Source organism: Lithobates pipiens, unplaced genomic scaffold (assembly GCF_037356315.1).
Source record: "Lithobates pipiens isolate NorthernLeopardFrog02 unplaced genomic scaffold, aLitPip1_a1.2 Scaffold_8, whole genome shotgun sequence".
Taxonomy (NCBI): Eukaryota; Metazoa; Chordata; class Amphibia; order Anura; family Ranidae; genus Lithobates; species Lithobates pipiens.
Genome location: NW_027507903.1, coordinates 58,139,018 through 58,151,583, shown reverse-complemented (window position 1 = coordinate 58,151,583; position 12,566 = coordinate 58,139,018). Strand labels below are relative to the sequence as shown.

The window sequence follows — 12,566 nt, the reverse complement described above, 5'->3', positions numbered from 1 at the left end:
CCCTGTGACTGGATGCTGGATTACTTTGGAAGAGGCTACATCCAGAACATCCAGAATTGTGCTCAAGCATTTTTGGAGTATCTCACACCACCCCCAATCCCTTCCCAAGTTCTACCAGCAATAAAATATAAAAAGACCAACCTCTAGACTATTCAATTAACTGGAGTGAATGGACTATTACTGTGTGCCTGGCTGCCTCTGCGCTGTTTTGGGAAGAATCAGTTAAATCCAGAGGCTCCTGAAGGGTGATGCTACATTACATTTGGGTCAAGGTTTGGGAGATTGGATGCAGAGCTTTAACAACAGGTCTGTTACTTCTAAAGTTAATAGAGGATCTTGGAGTAGATAGGGAGAGCTAGCAGTGTGTTTTCCAGGAGAGGCAGTTGTATGCTGTATTGTAAATAGCAATATTGCGTATGCTGTATTGTGCTTTATTACAGAGGATTGCAGTGTGGTGGGTTAACAAAGCTAATCTGTTTGCAGCACATTACCGTATACTTGTGCCGTACACTTTGATGCTCTAAATCACCACATTGTTAGGTGCAATAAAGCACTACATCCTTGATCCCCCTATTGCCATAGCTACTAATAAGGTTAGGGAATTCCCTGTATTCATAATGTCTGGTAGGCTTAGGTAGAGGCAGAGGTTCTTCATGTGTCATTGACCAAAATTATTTGTATGTCCTGGATTGCTGGAACTGTGTTTGTACCTTTCCATACAGCCTTTTCTCTTTCTATTTACCAGAATAACCATGCTATGCTAAATGAAAAGATTGCTATTTTCGAAACTGCTCTTTTCAAAACAAGCTCCAGACTTGGGCAGCAGAAGAAAAGGGACATAAACCAGAAATCAACCTTGATCCTTAGGCTTGGCAACAATTAGTCACTAGCATCAGACCTGTGGACTTGGGTTCCTGGAGAATTTTTAATTTACTTTTACCATGTTTCCTTTTATTCTATTCATCCTTCATCCAGCCTATTTTAGCTTGGAAGAATTCCCTGTTATGAATCCCTTGAGCCATGTGATTAAATGCAGAATACCAAAAACTCTATAACAAATATTTTCATAAATGTATCTTAAAAATTAGACAAGCCTTGTTGGGGCTTTCACTGCTGGCATTGTATGTACTTTTCTGTATTAGTGGCACACAGGAGACTCTGCTGACTTCCCTCTTACCTCGTCACATGGTAGCTTTAAAATGGCGCACGCTATGTATTCGCTGCCAGCACTGAATCCTTCTGCAATTCCCTGTCTAATGATTGATGGCTCTGTTCTGTAGTCTCCCCATTCAATCAGAGAATTAAGAGATTAGGCTTTGTTTGGTTTTGGCAGTGCACTGAACCCAGGCAAAAAGTGCTCTGTGGGGATATATTACATCTCTTATATAAATTGGTTGGTGCAAACCATTCCACTTCTCAGCTTAAAGACAGCAATATTTAAAATAAAAAGTTACAGAGTACTGTGAATTAGTACAGCGACAATAAGAAATAATAGTAAAAGGCTTCAAAATAACAGGTAGGCCCAGACTGGAAATACTGAAACTCTGCACAGGTTGCCATTATAGATAAGCTTTGGGGTTGGATAAGACATCAGTTCAAGGCAAACTCAAGACATTCGCTGTTTGGGAAAGTGGCAAACTCATGCAATTGTTTATCTCTAAAGCAACCAATTTCCAATAATGCACTTCTTGGCCTTTGAAGTGTGGTTAGGTGGCTTGGAAGGATCAATAATGGGGGTTACCTTTTGGTCTGGGGTTCCAGGGAGGTTTTTGTCAGTGAGAAAATATATTTAATCGCGCTACCCATATGATTCTAAGCTAGAATAAAAAAAATCACATATATGAACCACCCATTGTTCAAATAGTGCTAAGAGGATCCTGTATATTACGTGACTATAAGTGAAAAATGCAGTGAAGATCAAAATGAATATACATCCACAATTGAACTAATCAATAATAACCAAAAACATCATTATTGTGTCCATAAATAATGAATCAAGGAAATGAGCGTCAATATAAATAAAAACACATGTAAAGTCCATGAGTGCACAAAAGTGAAATAATCAAAAATCTAAATATTGTGAACAAATAAATGTACACCAGTACTTTGTCAGATAAAAGTCCATATAATTGTGAAAAAGCCATCCTCAAACTCTAAAAGCAGAAAACTGTGTTGATTCTACCACCAGAACAGCAGGAATAAACTCTTACCAAATCACCATAATGCCCCATAACAGAGGATCAAGGAATGCATGTAATAGAATACAAATTGGCTCTAAAAGACAGCAGGCATAGTCGCAAATTCTGGACAGCCACCTCACGAACAATCAGACCATCACATGGATAACGTGGTACATAGAAAATAAAAGCGTTCCATAGTGTAAAACCTTATGAAAATGTATTGTTTTAAAAAAAGTAATACACTTACAATGTTGCAGTTTGAAAAAGAGTCTAAAGTCTGATGTGCTGGCCAGAGCACAAACAGACAGCTCATCCTTCTGGGTAAATGAATGGAGCACGAAGTGATGTCAGCGCATCGCTCCGTCCTACGCGTTTTGTAATAAGGTGTTGTCCAGGGGCCTAGGTTTTTGTCAGTGTGTATGTGGAGACTTTGGTAGATAGGGAGAGCTAACCGTGTGTTTTCCAGGAGAAATAGTTGTAGGCTGTATTATGCTACAATACAGTGAATTCCAGTGTGGTGGGCTCACAAAGCTAATCTGTTTGCAGCAAATTATTGCATACTTGTGCAGTACACTTTGTAGGTACAATTATTCACTGCATTCTTAATACCCCTATTGCCATAGCTGCTAATAAAGGCATGGGATCCCCTGTACTCATAATGTCTGGTAGGCTTAAATGGGGAAGCCAAGGTTCTTTGAGTGCAGTTAGTAGGGCACAAGCAGGTTCATTCTGGCAGTGCTATATAACCAGAGTACACGGAGGAGGTCATAGTTCTCCTCCTAGTTTTATAGCACCACATTTTGCCAGTAAGCTGCAAATGCACCTTTTTCTCCTTCAACCTTTGCGGCTAGTCCCACTGTTGCCCTGCAAGATGGCATGGAAAAGTTGGCTAAATTATTTCATCATTTATTTGGTGCATGAGGTTGTGCAAAAAATCATGTTATTGGATGCTGAGAAAAAGAACCCCAGAAGCATAGTGGTAGGGGACAACAAGCAGGGAGCAGCATTTGCCACTAATGTCCCTGCAGCTGCAGCCTACTGTCAATTGGGGCTTGAGGGTTGAGGAGGGGTGGGTTGATGAGATGGCAGAGTGAGCCTTGGTGGCAAAAATTGTAGAGTAGGTAAATTAGGGCGAGGCACAACCGCAATGAGAGCTTGTAGAAGATTGGAGGGGGGGGGGGACCTTCTTATTTCACCAAATCATAAGGAGCTATCTATCACACACCAGGCCAACATACACCCAGTTGATTGATGCTGGAGCAGCCAGTAAATAGCTCCACAGTAAATAATCTTCTGTGAGGCTGGGTTCACACATGTGCAGTAGAAATTTAAGCTCCATTTTCATAGCTAATTGATAAAGTAGTTGTTCAGTGTTTCAAGTCAGTTTTTGATCAGGATTAGGTCAGGATTGCATCAGGATCAGGTCAGGATTTTATCCTGTTTACAACTGAAGGACATGTGCGATTCAGAAGCATTCCCATAAAAGTCAATAGGCCTGAATTCGCACCTGAGCCGGAGCACATTGCTCAGAAAACTGACAGGACTTTTTTTCAATGCGCATTGAATCTGCACACCAGCTGCACCCAACATATGTGAAAAGGCACAATAGAAAGCAATGTTCTTTCACATGTCATGCGAATTGGATGTGGTTCAAAACACATCCATTTTGCATATGGTTGAACCCAGCCTCAAAAGAATTGTCTATTTTGATGTTTGTTCATCTGGCAAAAGTGACATAAACCATGCAGACCATTCACCAATATTTATATAAGTGGAAAACCAGTGAGAAACACCAATATCATTTATACTATTCCACAGGAAGGCACTGCATCAGGGGTTTGCAGCCTCTGCCTACAGCATATAATTTTTGCTAAAACTACTAGTCATTTGGGTACCACATGCATGAGGAGACACATGATTCTCAATAGTCTCAATAATAGCAGCACCTCAATGATAACCGTGAGCAGCAAAAGACCTTCACTCCTCCTCATTCCTCACTTTTCACTTCCCCCCAATCCAAAGATTCTCCAATAAGATGGTAAACCTGACAAAGTCATTGAGAGGCTTTACCCTATGGCACCTCAAGAAGGGAGAAGATGTCACACTGACTAATGCCGTGTACACACAGTTGGACTTTCCGGCAGAAAAAGTCAAGCGGAATCATTTCATCGGATATTCCGATTGTGTGTGGGCTTCAGCCGACTGTTTTTTTTTAAAATTCTGCCAGACCTAGAAATAGAACATGTTTTAAATGTTTCCGACGGAATCAATTTCTATCAGTAAAACCGTTCGTCTGTATGCTGTTCCAACAGATCAAAAATGATGCAATGGCAGCTATTGGCTACTGGCTATTGAACTTCCTTTTTCTAGTCTTGTTGTACGTGTTGTACGTCACTGCTTTCTAAATGATCGGACTTTGGTGGGATCATGTGTAGTTAAGTCCGTTTCAGCAGACTCCATCGGAAAAACCACCAGAGTTTATTTTGATGGAAAAAAAGAATTTGTGTAAGCGGCATGAGGCCAAGCATGGGCAATGCCAGAATACTGTGTTGCTGACGCTGTCAGTGAGCACCACACTGGTTCGTAACACCATATACAACCTAAAAGTATCTCCTAAGCATTTTGTTTTCCCCATGTCTCCCTCAAAGTCACACAAAAAGAAGAACCCTCTCCCTGTGGTATTTTTTTTTTTTTTTTGGACTGCTACCATGACAGTGTGCGGCTCCCCATAGTTTTTTCGGTGATGGCCAGACATGCACCCTTCATAGGGATCAGATTTAAGTTGTACGTTTTCAGACAAATGGATTTGGCAAACATCCTATGATTCGCACCCAGACACATTCGCTCATCCCGAGTTACCAGCACTATTATGTCACTAAACATTTATATGCTGTAGCCTCATCCAGTTCTGTCATAGTGAAGATTCAGTTTAGTATGATACCTGTTGTACACCCTGCCCTTCTGTTTACTACTAAAATATCCAATTTTTAAACATTAGCTATACTGGGCAAAATGTTTTCACATGCACAAGCTAAAATGAAATTGTTTAAATGACAAGTTTACAATGATTTCTATTATCCGTGGAGGAGGTTGGCCCAAAATAATGGATGAGCTTCACCTTATTTTTGTTCTTTATTTTTTTCTTTATTTTTTGTTCTTCTGTTTATTTATGAAGTTTTGAAGTTTCAGCAATTAGAACCAAACTGTCATCTAGTAGTTCCTTAACCAAGTGTATATATAATGTTTTTTGCATTTCCATAGGGTTGCTCTAGAGAACAGTAGAACACTTCTTATAGAAAATCCAACAGTGGAAGATATGGGCTTGTATCAGTGCACAGCTGTTAATGGGCAAGGGTCTGATATGGAATATTCACACTTATACTTTGCAGGTAAGCTGCCCACTAGGTAAAACTGTATTACTGCTGAGCTAAAATATTGTTTGCTGTCAAAATCTACATTAGAAAATGTTTTAATGATTTTCTAGTTTTGATTGCTTATAGATTGAGGTTGAACTTGGCAGGATGCTCTGCGCTACTTGTTCATAGCTATGAACATTCCCATCTGAAAAAGATCTAGCCATCCACATTAATGGCCAGGTCTAACCTACAGAGAAGTTTAGCACACATGCCAAATGTTTTTGTGTAGAAAAATGATTGTACTAGAAGTGTATATATTGTAATATGCATATGTGACCTCCCCACCCCCCATGACTTATATCACCCATCGTTGCATTTAACGTCCTTATGGGTACCTGGCAACTCATACAAACCGTTTTCAGCAAACATGGTCTTGTTGACCTTTTTAACTAATATTCATCCCATATATGAGCACTGGCATTGTTTCTTTCCATAAATAAAGCTTTATCACCTGTATAGCAGAGTCCTAAATATATTATCCAGTGCTTCATTTAACACCAGATTTTACTTTCTGGGCACTGAAGTAGGATTCTTCCCCAACTGCAAGGCAATTTGCCACTTGACTCTGTACCACTTGCCCACCGAAACCTCTCTGTCATTAATTAACCCATACTTATTGTTGTCATGCTAAAATTCCTCTAGGTATTCTCAATGTGAGACTTTTTCTTTCAATGATATAACATACAATAACATTCATAAAACAGTGCTCATATTTTTCTTGCTTTCAATTAAAGAAGCACCTGTTATCCAGATCTTCAGAAGGAACATCACCAGCTTGAACAGAGACAGCATATTGGCCATTGTGGGTGATAATTTGGTGACCAGGACAGGACTGAATGTAACTCTGGATTGCCCTGTAAAAGGTAATACAAGCTGGCTAATTAAAATACATATATCTGTTCATCATAGGTAGTTCTCAAAGACGAATCACACATTTCTTTCACTGGTATTACCATAAACGGGGAAATGTTTTTTATGGAAAAAAAATTCTATATTTTAAATTGCATTGGAAACAAGTCTATTTTTAGATCCCAATACCATTTAATGGAGGTCATGTTTGGAGTAGAAGGTCATATATATATATATATATATATAGAGAGGGTTCATTTAAATTAGGAGGATTGGTATGGGAAACACCTGAGTGGCTACACTTTGTGGATGTGCATGCTTGCAACTATACAGTAGCTGCTACATTGAATATGCCTTGAAAATATTTCAGTAAAAACTTTTGCTATGGAGTTTGTGTCCCATCATCTTCTTTATATATATATATATATACCCGCCTTTACACGCACATGAACTTTAATAGCATTCCAGTCTTAGTCAGTAGGGTTGAATATTGAGCTGGCCCAACCTTTGCAGCTATAACAGCTTCCTCTTATCTAGAAGGCTGTTCACAAGGTTTAGGAGTGTGTGTATGGAAATGTTTGATCGTTCGTCCAGAAGCGCATTTGTGAGGTCAGGCACTGATGTGGACCATAAAAACATGGATGAGCAAGTTTGGGGTGGAGGAACTTGACTGGCCTGCACAACCTGACTTCAACCTCAATCCTTTGTGATGAATTAGAGTGGAAATTGCAAGCCAGACCTTCTTGTCCACATCAGTGCCTGACCTCACAAATATAGTATATATATACTTTATATATATTATTTTATTAATCTCAACAGGCTCCTCCCACTGGTGTATGCTTAAGTATACCTGTGGGAATGAGGCCAAAGGTGAACTAAACCTGGACACAATCTCCAGCGTCATGCAAACAGGCTGTCCTATCCAGCTATAATATAGAACAAAATAAAAAAGATCCAACAGCACTCAGAAAAAAATAAACATACAAAAGTGTTTTAAAAATTTGCAGCAGTTTCATATGTATCTATCTATCTATCTATCTATCTATCTATATACATATATATATATATATATATATATATATATATAGATACAGAAGCATATATTACGTGTGTGTGTATATACAGTATACAGTTGGGCTCATAAATTTGCATACCCTGGCAGGATTTGATTTCTTGGCCATTTTTCAGAGAATATGAATGATAACACAAAAACTTTTCCTTCACTCATGGTTTGTGTTGGGCTTAAGCCATTTATTATCAGTCAACTGTATTTACTCTTTTTAAATCATAATCACAACAGAAACTACCCAAGTGACCCTGATCAAAACTTTACATACCCCAGTTCTTAATACCGTGTATTGTCCCCTTTAACATCAATGGCAGTTGAAGTGTTTTGTGGTATTTATGGATGAGGCTCTTTATCTTCTCAGATAGTAAAGCTGCCCATTACTCTTGGCAAAAAGCCTCCAGTTCCTGTAAAAACTTGGGCTGTCCTGCATGAACTGCAGGTTTGAGATCTCCCCAGAGTGGCTCAATGATATTCAGGTCAGAAGACTGAGATGGCCACTCCAGAACCTTCACTTTATTCTTCTGTAGACAATAACAGGTCGACTTGTCCTTGTGTTTTGGATCATCGTCATATTGGAATGTCCAAGTACGTCCCATGCGCAGCTTCCTGGCTGATGAATGCAAATGTTCCTCCAGCATTTTTTTGATAACGTACTGCATTCATCTTGCCATCAATTTTGACCAAATTTCCTGTGCCTTTGTAGCTCACACATCCCCAAAACATCAGTGATCCACCTCTGTGTTTCACAGTAGTAATGGTGCACCTTTCATCATAGGCCTTGTTGACTCCTCTCCAAATGTAGTGTTTATGGTTGTGGCCAAAAAGCTCAAATGACTTTGTGCCAGAAGGTTTGAGGCTCGTCTCTGTGCTGCTTGGTGTATGGTATATTGGATACTATGTGGCATTTGCATAGTAATTCTTCTGGTGACTTGACCATGCAGCCCATCTTTCTTCAAGTGCCTCCTTATTGTGCATCTTGAAACAGCCATACCACTGCATTTCACCTGAAGTTATTTGTGGGTTTTTCTTTGTATCCCGAACAATTTTCCTGGCAGTTGTGGCATTAAATTATAGTTGGTCTACCTGCCCGTGGTTTGGTTTCAACAGAACCCCTCATTTTCCACTTCTTGATTAGAGTTTGAACACTGCTGATTGCCATTCTCAATTCCTTGGATATTTTTATATATCCCTTTCCTGTTTTATACAGTTCAACTACCTTTTCCCGCAGATCCTTTGACAATTATTTTGCTTTCTCCATGACTCAGAATCCAGAAACATCAGTGCAGCACTGGATGAAAGATGCAAGGGTCTGTCTGGAGTCCAGAAACTCATTGGCCGTTTATACACACACACTAATTACAAGCAAACAGATCACAGGTGAGGATGGTTACCTTTTAATAGCCATTCAAGCCCATTTGTGTCAACTTGTGTGCATGTCATCAGGCCAAAATCACCAGGGTATGTAAACTTTTGATCAGGGTCATTTGGGTAGTTTCTGTAGTGATTATGATTTAAAAAGAGTAAACAAAGTTGATTGATGATAATAAATGGCTTCAGCCAAACACTAACCACGAGTGAAAGAAAAGTTTTGGTGTTATCATTCATATTCTATGAAAAATGGCCAAGAAATCATAAATGTTGCCAGGGTATGTAAACTTATAAGCACAACTGTATATAAATGTATATATACAAAAATATTTAGAAACAAACTGTCACCAGTATATACAATGTACTTTGTATTATCAAGACTTCCAACTGTTTACCAAACAATAATAGGAGTTTCTGACCTTTATGCAAAGATAATTCAGTTCAGTTTACACTCTACAAATATATATTTTGGGTTCCTTAAACATGTTGGATTAACAGATGTTAGTTTTTAATACTGTATGGGAATAGAACAGAGTTTGGAGCGATGTTGCGTGCACACTTTATATAAAAATATGCTTACATACCTAATGTTTTCAGATGTAAATTCCCATCACCACACAGGAGCCTTGTTCAGACTCTGGATTTACATTAAGCATGTATACACTGTTCAAAGTCATTAGGTGGAAGAGAAACACTTGGTCCCCAGATGTGTTTAGAATTATGTAACTAGTTTTATATAACAGATGGATTGCTGCAATGCAGGACATCAATCTGTACTACACTGGAGGACTTAAAACACGTGGGTTGAAATCCAAGTCAACGCATACTGTCATACTAGTTAACTGCCTTTGGACAGGGAATGGGATGGGAAAATAATACCAAAAGAGGCCTCAAATAAAAATGGGGAGAAAGGCTGCCAAAAAATCCCATGGGTTGACATGTAAAGTCAGGCACAGTCTTTACCTTTAAATTAATTAGGAGAAACTCAGAAAAGAGACTTATTGAGCATCACCGCCTGAAAGTAATGACTTGTGTAAACTTACAGCATTAAAGTTTATTTAAACTTTCTTTTTTTCAGGTTGACTATTCTTATAGTATAGATTCCAGATTATATAAATTGATGTATTGTGCATGCTTGCCAGTTCACTTAAAGTGGTTGTAAACCCACATGAAAAAAAAAAATACCTGCAAGACAAAGGCATAATGAGCTAGTATGCATAGATCAAAGCCCCCGCTGCAGTGCCCGGATGCAGCACCGGCTGGCGACATTTCTCCCTAGAGTTACTGCCGGGTATCACGGCTCTGGCGCTGTGATTGGGCGGAGTTGCGATGACGTCACACCCACGCATTCGGGAGTCGCTGGTAGTGGTGCCACTCACTGAAGTAAACGGCACGTATGTGCCATTGCTTCAGTGGGCATGTGCCAATGACGTCAGCACATGCAGATACAGGGGATATCGCCTAAACCATGCAGGTTTAGGAGATATCCAGGGTAGCTACAGGCAAGTCTTATTATAGGCTTACCTACGGCAAAAAGTGGATTGTAAGGCCCCTTTCACACTGGGGCGGTGCGGGCGGTAAAGCGCCGCTATTTTTAGCGGCGCTTTACTGTCGTTTTAGCGGCCGCTAGCGGGACAGTTTAACCCCTGCTAGCGGATGAAAAAGGGTTAAAACCGCCCGCAAAGCACCGCTGCAGCGGTGCTTTGCCGGCGGTATAGCCGCGTTGCCCCCATTGATTTCAGTGGGTAGGAGCGGTGAAGGAGTGGTGAATACACCGCTCCTTTCACCGCTCCAAAGATACGGCTAGCAGGACCTTTTTCACCGTCCTGCTAGCACACCGCTCCAATGTGAAAGCCCTCTGGCTTTCACACTGGAGTGAAAGGGGTGTTTTTTTCAGACGCTACACAGGCACTATTTTTAGCACTGCAGCGCCTGAAAACCGCCTCAGTGTGAAAGGGGCCTAAGGGTTTACAACCACTTTAAAATGAGGTTTGCACCGATACTAGTATCGGTATCGGTCCCGATACCGAGTATTTGCAGGAGTACTTGTACTCATGCAAATGCTCCCGATGCCTGATCCGATACCTGGACACTCAGGCATGATCGGTGTGGTGGTGGGGGAAGTTATAATCACAGATCTCCTTGTGTGGCTGACAGCCGCTTCTCCTCCTCTCCCCTCTGCAGCTAGTATCTGTAATCGTAATCAGCGAGTAATTGAAAAAAGTATCGGTACTTGTACTCCCTCTTAAAAAAGTGGTATCGTTGCAACCCTACTTAAAATGTATGGCGCACAACATTTTCCTTTTCAAATGCACTTGTTTTTTGTTTTTTGTTTTTCACTGTATCATTTACAGGAAACATTGTCATTTATCAGTTTTATTGCTAGTTCACACTATGGTGAACCAGCCCTTAGTTATATCATTAAACAAACATGAAATTAGAGGTTCTTTTTTTAAATTGTTGGACAAATTTGCCAAGCATTCACTCATCCTTGACTAATTCTGACTGTGGGATTGTTTTACTAAAACTGGAGAGTGCAAAATCTGGTGCAGCTCTGCATAGAAACCAATCAGCTTCCAAGTTTTACTGTCAAAACTTTATTGAACAAGTTGAAGTTAAAAGCTGATTGGCTAGCATGCACAGCTGCACTAGAGTTTGCATTCTCCAGTTTTAAATCAACACCCACATGTTGTTAATACAATTATTTCATAGGATCATTCGCTCCATCTTGGGGCTATTTCATTGAAATACCCCAGTCAGAAAAAAATACGGCATTTTGGCCACTACATGATGTTGGAAAAATGATTGTTGGAAATCATTGTTAGAGATGTGCATGATGGAAAAATTAGTTTTGCTTAGTTTTGGATCCATTTGTTAAAGGTGAAGTCCAGCCTGAGCTTGTTTCCCTGGGCTTCTCCGATCACAGAAGTGCAATTTCGTTTTGGACTTTTGTGACCCGTTTTCAGCAGAGATCGGTCTGAAATCTGCTTTCTGCTGATGTCACAGGAATCAGGTCAGGACTGATGACCATCTCAGCCTCTCAGCGAGCCGCTAAGAGGCTGAGACGGCCACTCCACCCCTCCACAGCTCAGCGCTCCAGTGAGCGTGGAAGAGCAGAGCGGAAAGATACTGATTGACAGATATGCTGATTGATCAGCAATGTTCGATCGCTCAGTTCTCAGTGCAGAGGTGCCAGGGAACAGATGCAGCATTGGCTCAATGCTGCACCCACCTAGGTAAGTATGAATCTGGACAAAATAAAACATGCTTCTCTTTTAAGTTACTTATTCATCAGATTTGTTATGTTAGAATGATTCGTTCAAAGAATTTGTTTCATAAATTTGTTTTGTATATTCATTGTTTTCTGAAAATATTTGTATTTCGCAAGTTATTTCAGAAGATTGACTAATCATTTTAACATTATTTGCAATATGTTTCCATTTCATATGTAGTCCATTTTTTATTTTAATGAAAAATATGAATGCAAAATAAAAATGAAATAGATATGAATCAATTTGGATTGTTCATTATGCCGTTACATTATTTTGGATGCTTCAAACAAAAAACAAAAGGCCTAAACTATTGCATCATGTCATTCGAATGAAACAAATGAAAACAAACAAAATCATTATTTGTTATAATTTATTTTGGATTTGTTGAAATTCATTACTATTGTAATGCAGA

General features: G+C 39.7%; 1 protein-coding gene across 1 annotated transcript in view; it reads left to right on the top strand.

The window, feature by feature from the left end:
• Nucleotides 1-12,566, top strand: part of ADAMTSL3 (ADAMTS like 3) — a 712,540-nt gene that overhangs the window by 619,632 nt on the left and 80,342 nt on the right. Inside the window, exons 22-23 of the mRNA XM_077470182.1 lie at nt 5,442-5,569; nt 6,331-6,459. Coding sequence (XP_077326308.1) covers nt 5,442-5,569; nt 6,331-6,459 — 257 coding nt within the window. The remainder of the gene's footprint in view (nt 1-5,441; nt 5,570-6,330; nt 6,460-12,566) is intronic.